The 18,876-nt window shown below is 41.5% G+C and overlaps 2 protein-coding genes across 9 annotated transcripts in view; one reads left to right on the top strand and one right to left on the bottom strand.

Moving 5' to 3' along the window:
- Nucleotides 1–14,140, bottom strand: part of cpeb3 (cytoplasmic polyadenylation element binding protein 3) — a 39,529-nt gene extending 25,389 nt beyond the window's left edge. For 2 of the 8 annotated variants that reach the window (XM_013911379.1, XM_013911380.1), the window contains exons 1-2: nucleotides 11,357–13,637; nucleotides 4,576–4,729 (exon numbers count right to left, since the gene is read on the bottom strand). In XM_013911379.1, the coding sequence (XP_013766833.1) occupies nucleotides 4,576–4,729; nucleotides 11,357–12,433 (1,231 nt within the window). In that variant the 5' untranslated portion in view covers nucleotides 12,434–13,637. The other 6 variants (XM_013911381.1, XM_013911382.1, XM_005735096.2 and 3 more) reach the window with 5 other exon arrangements.
- Nucleotides 14,141–14,641: 501 nt separating this feature from the next.
- The window catches only part of marchf5 (membrane-associated ring finger (C3HC4) 5), a 24,140-nt gene continuing 19,905 nt past the window's right edge, over nucleotides 14,642–18,876 (top strand). The window contains exon 1 of the mRNA XM_005735093.2: nucleotides 14,642–15,102. Coding sequence (XP_005735150.1) covers nucleotides 15,059–15,102 — 44 coding nt within the window. The 5' untranslated portion in view covers nucleotides 14,642–15,058. The remainder of the gene's footprint in view (nucleotides 15,103–18,876) is intronic.

The following is an 18,876-nucleotide window of genomic DNA, read 5'->3' as shown; positions in this document are numbered from 1 at the left end:
AAGTGTACCTCTGGTGCAAATTACTGACCTCTGTCATCATTTTAAGTGGGGGAACTTGCACAATCGGTGGCTGACTAAATACTTTTTTGCCCCACTGTAGCTTATCTTAAACTCTGTGGAAATAATGCTAAACCGACAATGTGATACTTTTACCCCCACCCACCCCACAGTCACTGTCTGTGTTTGCTTGTAATGCATGCCCCCATAGGGATCTTTCCTTTGAACGCAGTTTAGTCTAACTTCAAGCACCTAAAGATACATCTAAGTTATGTTCGCTACCATTTATTAAATCAAAACAACTCAACAAACCTCAGAAACTGACCTTTCAGAGATGGCCCTCTTCAGTTTTTTGTACCAGGGCAGAGGTCAGGGGCTAATTTGAGGGTTGTTTTTGAGAAATCAGAAAGCACGGTTTTATGTTTTCATAAATATAAGTTGTTGTTTTTTTAAAAACTCTTCAAAACTATAGAAACACCACAAATTTGGGATTCTGAACAGTTCTCCCCCGTCATAAGGTGATAGATTTGTAACCCTAATGCTAAACTAGAGCAAACTACAGCAGCTGTTTCGATAGCAGAGCCTATCTTCTTATTGAAGTCTCAGAGGTGAATAAAGCCAGCACATTTAGCAAATGCTGAACCAACCCTTTAAATACACAACTGAAATAGTACCTCGTTATGAAAATAAACTACTTCCAGTCTTCTAAAGGCTGCTCTCACACACTGAAACTGATGCAAATTGTAACTGATGCAAGATCGTGTGATTCAGACCAGCTGAGGCAATGTGTGTGCGTGTGCATTAGGAGAGACACATTGTGGGTGGGGTGGGATCTACACAGCGCTTCCACGAGGGTTATAAGGACTTTCGAGCATCTCAACTTATTAGTGACAACATCTAGAAGTGTGTGTCTGTGTGTGTTTTTAAGGAGTGGCTGCAGTCACACCATCACACCTCTTGAGCTGTCTGATCCATAGACAGGAATAAGTGACAGCTCAACAGAAGAGTATATGAGGTGAGAGTGCTTTGCATGGAATGCCAGAGCTGATTTACATGTCAGCAAGAATTTGAAAGTGTGTTTCCTTCGTGTGTGCATGCACGTGTGTGTGCATGTGTGCATCAAATGCTACCACTGGCAGCAGAAGTAGTGGTTGTTGTCAGAGTGGTGGTGTTTTTCCAGCACATGTGTGTGTGTTTGTGTGAGTCTTTAGTCCTCCACACATGAGCTCAGCTGACCTGTGTGTGTGTGTGTCTGCAAAAAGGGTTCGTTTGTTCAGATGTCCCTGTGGCCCTGCTCCCCTCAACCAGGAGTAAAGAGCTTTTAGAAAGTTTAAAACATTGACTGTAATGGAGCGTGTCTTTGAAGCAGAAACTTCTCAAAACAAGAGCTCAGAAGAAACAAAATGAGGTGGTCCCACCCCTGTCTTTAAAGGGTGTGTGGATGAGGTCACCTCACACCTCACTGATTCACACATCACAATACTGAGTACTTTTTCTTCTTAAGAAAGAGAAGAAGGCGCAGGGACTCATAAAACACTCAAGGAAAAACAGCTATTCCAGGCACAATGAGAACTATGTGAGAAATGTCTTTGATGGGATTGATGTGGGCGGTACCCATTCGGTTGGGAATGCAAAACTGAGCCTACTGGGTTAATTTGTTTTGACTGGTGGCTTTCAGCTGGTGAAGAGTCTCCCTAAAGTAAGATGTTGGAGTCGCTACAGCAGTAACTTGCCTGTGAAACAACAATAAGTGTACATTCAGTTAAGATTTACTGATCAGATATGTGGATTCTTAAGTAATGACAATGTTGTCGTGGATATTTTTTTCTAGTTTTTCAGAGATACTCTCGTTCTGAGTGTCAGAAAGTTTGATCAGGTTCGACAGGTCAGGCCTCAGTGCCTCTGGAACAAAACCTCCTGTTCCTATTACCATTCATGCTAGCCTGGCACTACCCAAATGTGAAAGATGATCTTAATCCACAGACTAATAAAACTAAAAAAAAAAAAAAGCAACTGCACCGTTTACAGCGCACAAACACACAAACTTTCACAAATTTAGAAAGTTCCATATAAAAATGACATTTTCTTCCTCCACTCAGAAATGATCAACCAATCAGATTTGAACAGTCAGGGTTAGGATCTTCTACCTACATGGCTAATTTTCTAGGTAGCCTTAATCAAGGCATAAGCTGCTTTTAATTTCTAGTAATGTCTAGTTGGGGTATTTTCTCAACGTTATTCTTGATCACATATTGCACTCAGCAGAAAACAAACAAGTTTGCCATTTAAAATATTCAGTATGGTTTCAGCCATGGAAGGCAGTCCACATTTTGCCCACTTGCCAATAAGGATCTGCGGGACTAGTCTACTACATGTTTAAATGTTGCTGCCCTTAATAGTCAGTGACAGAAGAGTAGTCTGTTAAATGTATTTCCCCATTTCCTCCTTAACAGGTAGGCCAATCTGAATGAAACATTGCACAAACATTGTGTAGGTTAGCTTTGTCAGAATAAATTGGAATAAAACCAAGTAACTGTGTAAACATATTTTGTGCTGACATGAAATAAACCAAGGCTATTGCTGCTAACACTGGTAAGATTAGCCAAACTCTGCAAGCTAACCAAACAGAAAGTATTACATGCAGATTTTAACAAGTGAGCCGGGAAGTTAACAACTAGCTAATGTCTGACATGAGTACATCTTTGTTGGCTGGTGTCCAGAAAAGATATGCAAAACCTTGAAGTTGTAGCAAAATTTAGAAAATTTCGTTACAACTTCATTGTTAACTAAATATGATATTTCTGGGTTTGATACATTTTCTTGCAACCAACCAGTCAAAACCAAACAAAAAACAGAACAAAAACAGAAAATCAGCTAACATGAGGTTTTTAAACAGAGGAAAAACAAAACTGCAATCTGTCAACTTGTCACGCTAACCTGAACATGACCCCATATTTGGAGCAAGTACCAAGTGATGCTTTCAAAATTTATGAGCCAAAGTTACATTTTTGCAACATTTCTTCAATTACTGGAATTTTGCTCGTCAACCCATTTGGGAAATCCTGCCTCTTACCCTGTTCCCTCTGGACCTTACATTTCTGCTTGCAACAAATGCTGCACATGACCACAGACGCAGAATTTCTTAATGAATTACTTTTGAAAATGTCACAACTGAACGATTTACACAACTAAATGGCCCTGAATTATCAACACATTATATTGCAAAAAGGTTTCTTTACATAATGTGGTTGTATTAGTGTTACTTCAATACTAATTCAGCATTGTCAGGAAGATTTCAATCTAGGATTACACGGGTCAGATAATTAGAGTTAAAATACCTTCTGAGCCAGAAAAAAAAAAACAAAAGCACCAGCAACAGATTATTCAGCAGACAGGGCCGAGGCACAGGGCCCTTTTCAAACAGTGAGAAGGTACGCTAGCAGGGTGGAGCTGCTCTGTGGTTGGCACCGCAGTTTACTACAGCCCCGTGCTGTCTACATGACAAAGTGAGGGGTAAACAAGCCAGGAGAGAATCAGGAACACACACACACCCATTTTCATGATCCACCCGCCCTACTTTGCTCATATCTCCTACGTGTCCGTTGTGCTTTCACAAACAATCCCAAGAGAAGCCCTGCAGGACATTACGACACCTTTCCAGTAAAGTTAAGCCGGGGATGTGATGAGCGTGCAACAATGCTCGCTCAGCACAAGATTAGGAAAACAGACTTTATGCATGGGAAAATGACATTCTCCACTCATTATGTACCCCTCCCACCAACCTTTCCATTGTTAAGATAGGAGGACAGAGAGGGTATAAAAAAAACAACAAAAAACCCCTACACCCAACCTGACAGGGCCCCATCTGGGAAACAGGAGTTTTTACAATTGACACGTGACTGGTGCTACAAAAATACTGACTCAGAAGACCTGACCTACACCACACGGCCCAAGAATTCTACGAAGAGGAATTTTTAACCTTGATTTCACAATCTGACAACACTTTTGAGAAATGCAATTGTATTTTTTTTAAATACATGTTAGTCTAAATTCATCTTTGTGTTGTGTTTCAAATCATCTGATATGCTATGTCTCTATTTCATCTATGACACATGTAAGTCCAAATTTACAGGCAAATAAAACATTAACCACAAATACACTCAATTGCGCAACACGTTTACCAAACAAAAGACGAGTCTTGTGACATTATCTCTTTATCCATTGATTGTTATCACCATATACAGGAGGCAACAAAGACAAAAAGAGGAAGTAAAAGAAAACAACAAAACATTTGTACAAAGGACCACTAGGTTCACCTCTGGTTTAGAGTGCACACACAGACACAGACACACAAAACATATGTGAGGTTTTGCAGGTAAGGTTCATAATGATTCAGATTCACTTTAATTTTAAACAGAGTGTAATGATTCATACTGGATTGGTTAAGAGATCGGCAAATAGAGCAAATGAAAAACAGATGTATCCAGAGATGACATATGCCCAAGCGCAAAAATTAAAATTAAAAAAAAAATTAAGCAACCTAAAAACTGCAAGCATGGACGTATGAATATTCCTAACCTGCAAAATGATTCCTCCATATAATATCAGCGATAGTCATTGGTGGGCCACCGGCAGGGTGTGGTTTACCTTTGTCATGGTCAGTCCTTATCATATCCATTAAGGAATTCTCCAAAGAGTGCAAGCTAAAAGCATCAAAGGGCCGATTCCGGTCCTGCAACACAGCAAAACAGGAAGAGCGTTCGCATTAGAGTCATCACAGTAGATCGCACGCAAAACAAAGATGGGAAAGTATCCTGTAATGCTACAATGGGAGCAGAACCGGTACTGTACTACCTGTTTAACACACATTTGAAAATGATAAGACAGTAAAATTATAAACCTGAAAAAAAGAACAAAACAAAAAACTATGATTTGAGGTGACAATTTTTAAAATGTAGAGAAGATTTAGATCTTGCAGATAGTTATTTAGAATAAAACTTGAAATAAAAATAATTCATTCATATTCATATATATATATATATAGAGGGACGATAGGTTTCTATTTCTGCCTCGTCATCATTGTGGGAACAGCCCTGCATTCCAGTCGTGATCTGCTTTACCTTCTTCAAAACGTGGCAAACTTTAACTGGCATGTTTAGCTGTTGAATTTCTGGTTAGGTACCCTGCTCAAGGGCACATCGCTAGCAACGACTTGCATCTGTCGGCAACTCCCTTTTTTGTGTGTTAAAAAGAAAGAACATTCTTGCTTTCCCCATTCAAATGCAGCGTGTCTTCTGAGTCACAGGACTAATGGAAATAAGGGATCCAGACTTGAACTTAAGTAGGTGAAGTAGGCCCTGGAGATGCCAGTAAACAGGTGATACTAAGCAATGATCTATGAGTCAGTTGCTGGGCTATCCTGAAAGCATTTTAGTATTTCACATTTACTGTTTTCAGCCTATGGTTTCCAGTGTAGAAAAATAAAATGTCACTATTGTGTTGTTGAGATGTTCCTTCATTTTAATAGTCTATTGCTTGTTTGCACAAGGTGACACATGCACATCTTCTAGTCTTTTTCACTTTCACAACCAATTAGGAAATCAGTCAACGCTTGACTCAGCTCTTGATTCAACAAACAGGATCATCCGTGAACAGATTCAGACCTGGTGCTGGGATAAGATCCAACTTTCAACCTTTCACTTTCATACTAGAGTGACACTTTTTTGGATACCATATACTGAAGAACTGTGAAGTTGTTTCTCTGTTTATGAAGCTAATGAAGCCAATAAATCTAAATAATAAATCAAGCATACAAGGATTTAAAACAGTCTAAAACTGAACCCCAGATTATTATGTAAAGGTTATAAAAGCTGTCCCTTCTCGTCAAGTCAATCAGACAGGAACTCAGCTTCACTTGAGAAAACTGGTTTTGAAACCTCCCTCAATAGTTAAAGTTAGATGCTGCAGCTGTCATGAGGTACTGAGAACTTTTGTTTGTGTGTCCTTTGGTATGCATTTCTGCCTGACTGTTCACGAAACCTCTCAAACTTTCAGATCTTGTAAGACAGGTCGTTCTACTACATCCCAAAGAGTCGGATTAGTACTATATCAGACACCTCAAGGTTAAACAGCTCCCTGCTGATGAAGTGCATGTATTCCTGTTAGGTGTGAATGAATTCATGAGAACAACATGTGTGCCAAAGGTAAGGCCTGAAAGCGCCCAACCGGAGCTAGAGTGGCGCGGCCTTGGCAGCTGTGTCCTGTGTCCGCCGCCTGAGCTGGGCCTACATTGTTTGCACACCACAGCTATTGTTGCCCATTCGGCTGAGCATTCAAAAGTGTTATTCCCCTCACTCTGGACCTGACAGCGCCACACAGATAAAAATCTGCCCACTTGGTACAAACCGTAAACACTTAAAACGCTGAGCTTTTAGTTTCCTCTCCCACCCCTCCTTTCTGACACATATGGATGGACGCGGTGATGGGTAGCAGGTCGGAGAACTCGCAACAGTGAGATATTATGCACTATAAATCGCAGACAGAGCTCATTCTTGAACTCTTTATGCGAGTTCCCAGAGCGTGGAATGCAGGGCCGACTTCATCTAGCTTGACTATGCTGCAGCTCATCTTTCCTTGTGATCCACACATAAGACATAAGAGCATTTATCGGGGAGATCAAGATAAGAAAAAAGCCAAGCATGAGTATCTGTTTGTAATAAATGAAGGGTGCTCATAAGGTAGAGGGCTGGCAGATTTATCATTAATATATTTTTTATAAGTTATGCATTATTGTGACCTTCACAACGTCTTCTCTATAGCGCAAGAAAGCGATCGATGAGAAAAGTCCCAAAGGTAACAAGAGAGCATAATCGTTATGATTAAATTACAGGCTCCTGTTTCTCTTGAACAGCATTATAATGAGCCTTCCTAATACTGAATTGAGAATGATTAAATTCAATATGTGCTTTCCACTGAGCAACATATTTTACATAGGCATAATAAATTCATGAACTAAATGTCTGCAGCACATGCAGCAGAGTAGCATCACATTTATGCAAGTGGATCTGCTGAGTCATGATGTCATCATGATAAGCAGCTTTCTAGTTTATGCAATACACTACTGGAAAGTTAAACAATGACTCAAATATTTCCCCTTTTCAGCAAAACTTTACTGTGTATATATACTTGGTACACTGTAAGTATACTGTATACAAGTATACACACACACACACACGCGCTATAATAGACAAAACTAAAGTGAAGTGTACACATTACACCTGTAGGAGCTGCTTGGCTGTGGAAACCAATACCATGAAGCTCCCAGTGCAGTTTTTGTGCTGATGTTATTGACAGGGGTGGTTTGGAGCTCTGCAGTTATTGAGTCAGCAGAGCGTTGGCGACTTTAATGCACTGTGCGCCGCAGCACTCGGTGACCCCACTCTGTAACTTTACGTGGTCAGACACTTCGTGGCTGAGCTGCTGTGGTTCCTAAATGCTTCCACTTTACAATAACACCACTTACAGACGATCACAGAATGTCAAGCAGGGAAGAAATATCAAGAACTGACTTGTTGCAGTCATGGCATCCTGTTACACCATGCTGCTCAAAATTCGATGAGTCTTTTAGGATGAGCCATTCTTTCACAAGTCTGTCTGGCATATGAAAAGGGAACACTTGTTTTTACATGCCATGTGTGCGCACAGCTATACCCCATCATAAATTAATCTGTTGTGCAGTTTGTTCTACAATTCTTTTGATTTGATTGTTGAATTTAAGACAGAATAAAATAAAATCAAGCAAATACTGATCTATCAAAACGTTTGATTACTCAAAAGAATGAAGTTTTGAGAAGATACTTTGATTTCCCCCAGAAATTTAGACCCTAGTCCTTTTGGTCGAAGCACAAAGTTGCTTTAAAGGTTCTTAATCTCGGAGGAAAGTTCCTAGGGTGGAGGCCTTGGAGTTGTCAGTTAACAAACGGCATGAACCTTTTATCTGGCTCAAGCTGCCATGGGGGAAAAAAAAAAAAGGAAAACTCCATGCCAGCTATACCTTTTTAGATGCATTTGAATACAAGAGTCCACCTGTCCGTCTGTCTACTAACACCCTTCTGAATCTGTATGTGATTACAATCACAGAAGGCCAGGGTATCGCCCTGGAAGATCATGTGAATGTGTGTGTCAGGGTTCACACTGACATATTAAAGTGAATTCCACACATTCTTCTGCCTTCCGAGCAGCAGCCAGTGTCAGGCGCACACGTGACTGAACCTTCAGCCTGCGCTACATCGGGAGCATGTGAGTAATACCGAGGGAGAGCTAAACTATGACAGCAAGCACACCTGTCACCAGCTGTCCGCGTGGTTACCACAGGGTGTGTACCCTGCCTGCTGCTCATGCAGCAATTTCCCTGAGTTTCACTTCGGTAAACAGGCCAGTCGACATGTGGCATTCTGACCTTGCATCCTGGTGATAACTCCTCTCCAATTATGACGTTATTGCCAAACAGCTAAGTGTGAACAAAACACACGAAAGAGCAATGAGCCTGTCTGACTAAGAAATTCTTAAAATAGCTTAAAAACAACATTACTGGTGCAATAAAAGTCACTGCCACAGGAGCTGTGAGTTGTAAACATTTTTTGTTTTGTTTCCTGAAGAGAAACCTTGATCATAATGACCAGATATCACAATACATAATATAACAAAAAACGAACTAGAATCAGCTGACTGTATATAAGTCACTACCCTAATTATTCATCTGGCACCACATGAAAGCACAAGGCTGCTGTACTTCATCTCTGCGGTCTGCCTGAGTTTCACTTCAGTAAACAGACCACTCCATACAGCGTGACATGTGGCCCTTGACCTTGTCTCCTGGTGATAAGTCCAGCTGTAATCCAGCCAAGTCAAGAAAGCTCGGGCAGAGGCTCTCGGTCAAGGGAACCGAGTAAAAAAGCCTAAAGAGTCGGACTGACAAACACAATCACTATCTCCTGAAAGGCCTATACATTTCAAGCCGGCTGGAATTTCACCCCGTGTCGAGTCACATTTCATCTGTCCTCTCTGTTCATCTGCATGTACCACTCAGGTCACATGCATCTGCGGCTACTTATCTGAAATAAGCGGTCATAATGTGCAAATACTCATGACTCACGACTTTGTGTCTTTGAGCTTATTGCCAAGTTGCAACTTGAGTAAAATTTCAAATCTTTTGTAACCCTATAACAGAGACCAAATAAATGTTTGCTGCTCATAATTAGGCATGTCATTTATTTGATCACAGGCCGGACTGTAGTACCGGTAGTTTCCGGCGTTTATCTGTCTTTTCCCGTGTTTAATATCCTTGCCTGGATTTAAAAACTAGGGTGTAATGAATTAATGTTTCACGACTCCTTAGCGTGCACCATCTGCATCATTACCAGACACACAATTTATACAAGTGTGCAAACTCCGGCATAGTATTAATTGCTCTGGTATTTACATGCAGGAGTTTTCAGGTTTTATAATACATGGTTAACATTACTGAAACTGTCTCCTATCCAAACCATGATCGTATGTTAAACCTACCCAGGTAGGTGTTTTTTGTTTATTTTAAACAGCTTCAGTACAAATTGGTTACGTGATTGAGGATGTATAGACCTCCTGTTAAGCTAACTCTTGTGTACGGTCTGTGAGAATCTCCAAATATCCCACATTTTATGAAAGATGTGAGTCGTAGAAGTGTAATATAGAAATTGGATGACTGGGAAATATGCACAGTGAGTCCAGTTACAGTTATATTGATGCAGCTTAAGCCAAAACAATGTAATATATATACACAAATTGAGCTTGGGTCCTTCAAGCTCGGGTCCTCTACCAGAGGCCTGGGAGCTGTAGGGTCCTTACAGACAATATCTGATCACATTTTAAGTTGGCTTACTTGGAAAAGAACAAACAAGGCAGACACGTGATTACCCATTTGAGAAGGTAATGCAGTATTTGGCAATGTCTCGTCTTCCAACAGACAAGTTAATGAAGGACGGCTCAAAGAGACCCTGCTCTCTAGTTTTCACACATACAATCTTAAGTATGGGCCAAGCGACGGGAAATAACACTGCTAACATGCCAGTGCGGAACATTTCACTTTAAAGCCAGATATACAGTCTTTATGTGGGTGTTTACGCCCCTGATACCTTTACCCGTTTATCTGTTACCGTTACTGTGGCTGATGCTGGTGGTATTAATCTACAGCCTCAAGTAGTAGTGGTACGTTGTATTTGGACTTTTTAAAATAACAATTACTGACAGTTTTCTGTCTTAACATAAGAACTAATTCATTTGTTTACCCCGCCCCGCCCGTGCGGATTTTTTGACCCTGAATAACACTCTTGCTATCTTCCGGGTTGGACCTGTGAGTCATTTTCATACCGCCTACTTTTCCATCACAGGCCAATCAAATCCTTGTATGTTACTTTCAAGTACTGTGAAAAATGTTTGCAATAATGACGAAAGCTTACATGATAACGAAGACGGTACTGATACATATTTTCTCAAACATAATGCAGCCTTCAGTTGCCAGCATTAGTTACGACATATTATTTACTGACTTAAACACAACATGTCACTTATTCAGTGATCAAGCGGACACGACCCCGCCGCACTGAAAGTCTATAGCGCTGCCGTAAATATGAGAATATAGAGGATAACGAGGAGCACTTGAATGCATCGTGGGTCCTTTAAACCCCACTGAGCGTGAGCTGGCGCAGGAAAATTAACTATTAAGTCCAATGAATCGTGTCTATTTCTAGTACTGATTTGGCATGTTTCTTTTCGACTGCATAAACAATCCGTGATTAATACTTAAAGGTCACTGTTGTATTTGACTGTGAATTGACCTAAACAAACACAATCTCCCGGCACATACAAGCCACATAACGCTGACAGCTACCGGCAAAACCCGACTTTCAAGTAAACCGCATTAAGTCGCTGCTTAGAAACTGTCCGCATTTAACGTAAACATTGAAATTGATATGGGAGTCAGTTTTTTTTAAAAACCAACAACAACAACAACAACAAAACCCACAGACATTTGACCACGTTTATGATGCATGTGGGGAAGTAATTTGAATAACTAAAAAACATTCACCGTACGCTGATAAATAGACCTGTAAGGACTTCGTGGTGCTGCTGAGCTCAGGGTGATCTAACTTTTCTGTAGTTCTATCTCAGGCACTGGTGGCTTATTTACATAGACATATATTTATATATATATATAAATAGACCCTCACATGGCACTTATAGTGCCAGGGAGAGCAATCAGACTGAAACATAAAGCCTGGGCCTATATTGGGCCTTCTCTTACACCAGGGGAAGTGTTTACCTGGAAAGGCAGTATGCTGTTGCTGTTGTCAGTCCTGAATGCGCCGTCCTCCATCCAGGGTTTGGGGCCGAGTGGACCGGGTCGTGGGAATTTTGGGGGTGCTATAACATTGCTGCTATAGGGCTTTTTCATTGGGGAGATTGGGTTCAGGGGTGACGGCACTCCGACACCAACTCCAACCCCGACCCCTACCCCGACACCCACCGCTCTGCGTGGGTCCCTGCCTGGCTGCAGCCCGCTCCAGGGGTTCGAGGCTGTGCTCCACGCCGCGTTTTGGTGATTATTCCAAGCGGACGACGAAGGAGAAGACGACGACGAGGTCCCCTTGCTGTTATTCATGATGGTCTGATAAGCGTTTCTCTGTGGGAACGGCCCTTGGTTGGGGCTGACGGGGGATCTCCTCTGCTGGGGCTGCTGCTGCTGCTGGGCTTGCTGCTGATGCTGTTGCGACTGGGGAGCCAGACCGATCTGCGGAGAGAAATTACCCCCAAATACCGGGTTGACGTGGTGGGGGAAGTTCTGGAAAAGCATCGTCCCGTTCACCGAGGGTATTCCCTGGAAAAAGCTATCGTCCACGGCATTTGTGGTTCCAGTGGACCAAGTGCTCCCAAACGATGACGGAGGGGAGGAAAGGGGGCCGCCGGTCTCCTGCGGCTGGTGGTGGAAGCTCAAGCCGGGTAGGATCGGCGACTCCATCGGCGCTTTGTCCTTGCTGCCGCTGCTCAGCGCTGAAGCCGCTTGGTTGTTCCCGGTCGACGGACTCTCCGACTCGGATGAAGAAGAAGCGGGCTCCGATGACGGGGTCGGTGTGGAGGGAGGAGGGTCTGCTTGTGTCGGATCTTGCTGATGGTGAGGCTGGGCTTTGTTTTTGTCCATCAGTAAATCATCCTGCATGGTTTGCTGAGCTGCAACAGGGGGAAAAAGATACGAGGAGTTATTATTATTGTTGTTGTAACTCAGGAGCTCATGCACCGGGCTTGCCGGGCTTCTGTAGAATCTGATGAACTGGGACAACTCCGAGAAGGATATGATGTTAGAGGGACCAGCCAGCTGCAAAGCGAATGCGTGATCACCCATTTAGACGAAAAGAAGAAGAAGGAGAAGAAGACGAGGACGAGGGAAAAGCCCCACTTCCCAAGACCAGAATGATTCAGAAATCCCGCAAATTATACACGGAGCATAGTATGGCAGCAGATATTCACCAGATTTCGCCACGTCTCGTTTTTCCCTTCCACACAGGAACTCCGGAGCTGCAACGTGAAACTGATTCAGTGTGTGTGCCTGTGTGCGTGTTTTTGCCCAAGGACCTCCCCTATATTCATTTACATACGTCAGTAAATACAGCTGTCCTTCAGCAAGGTTAAAGCCACTTCTAGCTTGACCTACACACAGACACACGACCACAGAGGGTTTTTATTTTTAATTTATTTTTTAAATAATATCCAAAAAGACGCACACGGTCTTTTTTACGCATCAGAAATTAGGTGACGCACCTGAACCAATTGAATCGGTTGTCATAAAAAATAAAATGTCCCTAGAATAAAAAACAAAGTGGATATACAATAATTTAATAAAGACGACGAAGTTTACTGAGCAAATTCGATCATAAAGAAATAATAGCTTCTGCTTTAGACTCCTAGAAGGGATTTAATAGAGCGCAAAGAGAGACTCTGCCCGAGGTCCGCATTGACACAGCCACGGGTTGGCATTTACATAGTACAATATGTACCTTGCATTTGCAGTCAATAACTTTTAAACTAGGGCTGGAATTTAACTGAAAGTCTACTCTGTCTAAAGTAAGAGGCTTTACCTTTCATGCAAAATCATCCCCTCTTTGCATTTGGAGACAACGCCTTGGAAAAGCCCAATTAACATACACGACCCGCACTATTATCCCGTCAGCAAATTTACATTTAGAATTACATTAAGTGCCAAACACGCCTGGTAATCTCAACAATGAGCAGGCAGGGCAAGCAGAAATGTCAAACACAGCAAGATACTCTGATCAGGGAAACGAAATTAAGCAGCTGAGTATATATTCTGCCAGCTGGAGCAAAAGGCACAACTATGAGATATGACACTTTGGTGTCAAATCATTGTCAGACTCATCTGGTCTGTTGATCGGAAACTGTCTCCAGAGAGCTAACATACAACCTACACACAGGCCTTTCAATAGTAGTCTCTAGACTGACATAACAGATCATTTCAGTGCTATAATGACAGCAACACAAGTAAGAATTTCATATTTAATCGCAACAGCATTCGTTACACATACACTCTCACCCACCCCACCAGTTAATCCGTGTTTTCTCCTCCAGGATCTCCCGATTCCAAGGTCATCAAAGAAGCACAATCAGTAGGCTGTACAGTGGCTCACCTCACCGGCTCTTTACCACACACACAAGGCAAAACCTGACCCTTCAGCTGCCTGTTTATCGCGCTGATCGAGGCACCCGATATACATTTCATCAAGCTGTCTTGTCTTGAAATCCCTCTGTATAATCCACATGCTCCCCCTCCCTCCACAAAAACGACAAAACAGCATGCACACACAGCCTGGTTTTCTCTTTGCCTAACATGAAGTTTGAATTTACCTTTATCGTTCACCTTTTGGGGACTCTGTAAATAAAGATATTTCTTGTTTGCCTCGTCTGGGTTTAGATATGACAAACGAGCTACCCTTGTGCCGAGGTAGTCAGCAGTTGCTTGAACAGCTGATTGACTGCGGCGCATGGACGCTGGCGAGTAGCCTGCTGGGAGTTGTAGTTTCAAACGATAAAGTGGCCGGTAAGCAAAGGTGTCTGTCTTTCTGTCTGTCAGTTCCATTGAATTTAGTGTAACTTATACTGTATACTTTTTTTTAAACAGGCACATTATAGGAAAACAAACGAGCACAAAGGATAGAAAAACATTATATTTTAAAAATATGTTCTCACATTCACAGATTGTCTTCTAAATATGTATAATCAGTTGTCACGCAATCACATTATGGATGAGGTTTCCTCTCTGAGATTATTGGACCGTATTTGTCACATTATTGCATTTGTCGTGGTTCACACTCGCGTACACGCATGTGCGTACGGGAATAACTACATTCGCAGTGCGTACTAGTGATGGCTATACACCTCTAATAGTCTTTCTTGACAACTCTGGAGATGATTCAGAGCTTTTATTTGGGCATTCGGCGAAGAGATAAAGAAAGCGAGAGGAGAGAGAGAGGGACATTGTGAAACTACATTTCCCATGCTCGCCTTTGCGGCGCTTGCTTTGTTTTGATTACGTAGATGCGCACCGACGTGGTGTCTTTGCGTTACCTCAGAGACAGCCTGTCAATGGAGTCAAACGGTCACGCCAAACGAGGCCGTGGCAGATGTAAAGAAGAATTTTGCCCGAAATAGCCTATCGAACGCATATAAGTGTTACGTAGACTGCGGCGGCGGCGGAGGAATATCTTTTTGATTAAAAAAAATACCGGTTCGTTTGCGGGTGTTGCACCGCATCTCGACGAAGGCCTATGTAGCTTGTTAGCATTAGTTCAACAGCTAACTTGCTAGCAGGTGTTTTTTGTTTTTTTGTGGGGGTTTTTCTACGTCGACTTTAGCTGCAACAAATTAACGAGTACTAAATTTCGAATGTTTTACCTGTAACGCAATTAATTTCCGCCAAGAAGACAGCATCTGAACCTTTTTGGCCTCTACGACAATGGCGGAACAGAACGCAGTTGGCATGCAGCAGAATTTGGACAGGTGAGTTCAAGTTTGGGGCTAGCATGCTAATGGCAGCCACATAGCTAAACTTCAAAACAAAACAAAACAGTCGTCAAGAAAAATTGTGGGATGGTATTGTCAGAATACCGTCCCCCAATTTAGGCTTTAAGTGACACTATCATTTTTTAACAGGACACGAACTTTCGACTCAGCTCTGGATATCATTAAGTTTGCCTGGCCAGGGTATTTTTAGTTTACAAAGGAAGTCCTGGACTCCTAGCTCTGCCAATGAATTGGTGGATGTTGTGTTAAGTAATCACTCTAACTTTCTATGGCCAGTTCTTTTGTGTTCTCAAACTGGATACAATTCATAAGGCCATGGAGAAATGTCCAAATATTTGGCTTATTAACTATTGACCCTTAGGCAGGACCCCGCGTCCAGTAAAATACCTGAAAATGTCACGTTCATAGTTCAGAACAAACCTGCTTATCTGTGTTACATCAGACACTGAATGTAATTTCTGTGGCAGCTGAAACGTTGATTAATTTCGAGGAGAATCTTTTCTTTAGTAAGATGTCTGAACAAAGTTTGTTTTTACGTACTTGTACAAAAGCGAAAATCAGATACAGGGTGCTCTAAAATGTTTGCAGTCAAGTAGAACAAAAGGAGAACACGTGAATGTAACTGAGGAGCAAGATCAGAACTCCACAAGTTCATATACTATATACACTCATATAAAAGAAAAGAATACAAAACACTTACATCATGGGGAATCATTTTATGTTGTACAATCAGCGTCAACAGACGCAAACGTAATTGGAAGCAGATATAAATGGTAAATGGCCTGTATTTATATAGCGCTTTTCTAGTCCCTAAGGACCCCAAAGCGCTTTACATATCCAGTCATCCACCCATTCACACACACATTCACACACTGGTGATGGTAAGCTACATTGTAGCCACAGCCACCCTGGGGGCACTGATGAGAAGCTGTTTCTGTAGCCAGCAGCAAAGCAAGTCTGCTTAAACATATTTTCATCAATGCTTTATCGCCATGTCATAGCTGGGATATTTCACAACAGAAAGAAGAAGTTCAACCATGGATTCTGTCAGGCAGCATTCTGGTCAAAAAGCGTCTCCTTTCACTTTCATCATGACAGAGTCGAAGTTTATCAACAGGCCGAACTTCAGTGGCATTATGGAGTGTAAAGCCACAGAATAGAAAGCTTTTAGTTCACTTGAAGCTGTATGAGGTCTACACTTTATCAAAGGTACTTTTATTCTCTAGTATAGACACAGCTTCCCTATAGTTTGCCTTCAGATCCTCACCTTGAAGGCATTTTCAATATTTGTGATCTGCCAAACTCCTGCAACCACAAGTTAATTTCTTTTCAGGAAAGAATTAATCAGCTTGTGTTCAACTTTGTTTTTTGTTTTTTATCTTACTTTCAGCATTTCGAATTGCTTTTAGTCATTGCTTATAAAGGATTAAGAGAAAAGATAACTTTACGTGGCAAAGTGTAATTCATGATGCAATTCTTAAAACAGAAGTTAAACAATTTCCCTGTCAAAGCAGCTATACTTTTGCTTTGCAAATACCTACCATATTGTAGTTTAAGTAATGAGGTTAAAGCTTAACTCGCCTAACAGGTTTATATACTGTAAGACTACCTTCACACTGCAGGTCTTAATGCTCAGTTCCGATTTTTTGATCAAATCCGATTTTTTTATTTTTATTTATTTTGTCTGCTTGTTCACACTACAAATAAAATGTAACAGCAAACACGCTCTAGTGTGAACCCTCAAAGCGGCCCGCATGCGCAAAAGAAGACGTCACACTCTGTTTAGACCCAGAGCAAACAGTATTCTTTGACTGATGGCCCTTAATATAAAGACTTGTTTCGGACTTTACGTTTCCCAATTTTGCTTTAAGTTATAAAGTTATTTTGTTATTTACATATGGCCTAATAATGATCCTTATTGCTGTTTTAGAGAGGAGTAGTGCTTCAAAGGATAGTTGCAGATTTCTGTCAGAATCTGCAGATTATACAGTACAAATAAAATGTTCACGTTTCTCCAACATTGTCTTCCCAACAGTTTCACTGACATCTACACTGGATGGCCAGGAAGCGTTCACGATGTCTTCTTGGGCGCTGATAATTGGCGTCTGTCTTGTGTCAGTGACGTAAAAGACGGATTTCATGCGACATGACCATTCAAACAGCAGTCGCTTTCTAAAACACCAGCTATGTATCGGATTCAGTACCACATACAAAAGTGACCCAGGTCGGATTTGAAAATATCGGATTTGTGCTGATGATCGGATATGGATCGCATAGGGTCAAAAAAGTCGGATTTGATGCGTTTTCACCTGCAGTGTGAACGTAGCCTAAGAGACATTTAATGAGACACAAAAGAAGTATAAATTTTGCATGTGTTTGGAGCATTGTGTTGGTGGCTGTGGGTTGATGTGATGTCGTGTAGGTTTGGCTCCTGCTGCCAGATAAACGTTCTCATTTGCAGTGATTTCTTACATCACCAAGTTTTTAGTTAAAAACCCCTGCATATGTACAATAGGGAAAACTCTATTTTAGTTTACTGACTTGGTGGCCTTTATTCGTACTGTACTCAATTCAACAATTCTAGTAAAAATTTAATCAGCTGAACAAACCTGAGTGGGTAGTTGGTGTCTCGCGGCCATCAGTTAAATCACCTTTTCAGAGTTGGGATCTCATCTGCCCAGAAAGATCGGTCAACAACAGCACTTGCTTTGTGATATGTTTTGAAATACAAAGTAATCCAAGTCAGAGATTTGTAGGAGTGTTTTGTTAGGGTTACAAAATGTCTGTGAAAAAGGCCAAGTCATGCAAGTTATCATCTTACCTCTGCTTATATTGGCAATACACAAAAGTAAAGGACACAGACAAATCCTTGAGTGCTATATATTGTTAGTTGTGATAAAATCTTATCGTTCAAGAAAGGAGGGAGTTATGTTTTTAATTTGGATGTTGGTGAATCTTAAATGTTTTTTATTATTAATCAGACTGCCTGTGTTTTTTGTTTTTTTTCTTCAGTATGTAAAAACACAACAGGCGTTCATGGGTATGATTAACTTCTTTGTTTATGTCACAGTGACATGACACGCTTTCCAAGTCTTCTCATGCTACATGTGTGACCTGAATCTTTGTTTGTTGGGGGTGAGGTGATGCGTGCCATTTCCTTTAAAATAGCGTATGCTGTCTGTAAAAGACTTGGCACACAAGTAACGCAGCAATATTGAGTCAATATTGAACATTGGACTTTGAAATCATTTCCCAGGAACATAGTACAGTGGCAGAAAGAAAGGAAGGGCCCATGATCATTGTGAAACGTGCTTTAGCTGTGTGCTGCTGGTGCGTAGCAGAGGCAATAACCCGTGCAATGTTTGAGTAGCCAAAGGCAGGAAGATGTATGTCATGTCTGCTTACTCCTAGACAGTTGTGTACCCAGCCTCTATCACTGACAAACATGAGGCTCCAGCGGCTCTTATCTGGACCTGCCACAAACAGCCAGCTGCCTCTGCAATGCAGTGTTTCACAAATGGAAGTAGGAAGCACATTTTAATCCACATTTATTTATTTATACAGAACCTACATGTTTTATTCTTTTCTTGCTGACCCCATTGATCTCTGCGTGAATGGGTCGATAAATATGTGCTGTGCGTGCGCTAAGAACAACTGACCTTACAGTCATGATTTTGCAGTTTTAATATGGAACATTGTCAGCTTCTGCAGGCTCTTTTTCGACCTTTTCAAACGGTTGAGTGATGATTT

This window comes from Pundamilia nyererei, unplaced genomic scaffold, assembly GCF_000239375.1.
Source record: "Pundamilia nyererei isolate P.nyererei 1_Seehausen unplaced genomic scaffold, PunNye1.0 scaffold00062, whole genome shotgun sequence".
NCBI classification, from domain to species: domain Eukaryota; kingdom Metazoa; phylum Chordata; class Actinopteri; order Cichliformes; family Cichlidae; genus Pundamilia; species Pundamilia nyererei.
Note: the sequence above shows the minus strand (reverse complement) of the source record. Positions and strands in the feature narration are given on the sequence as shown.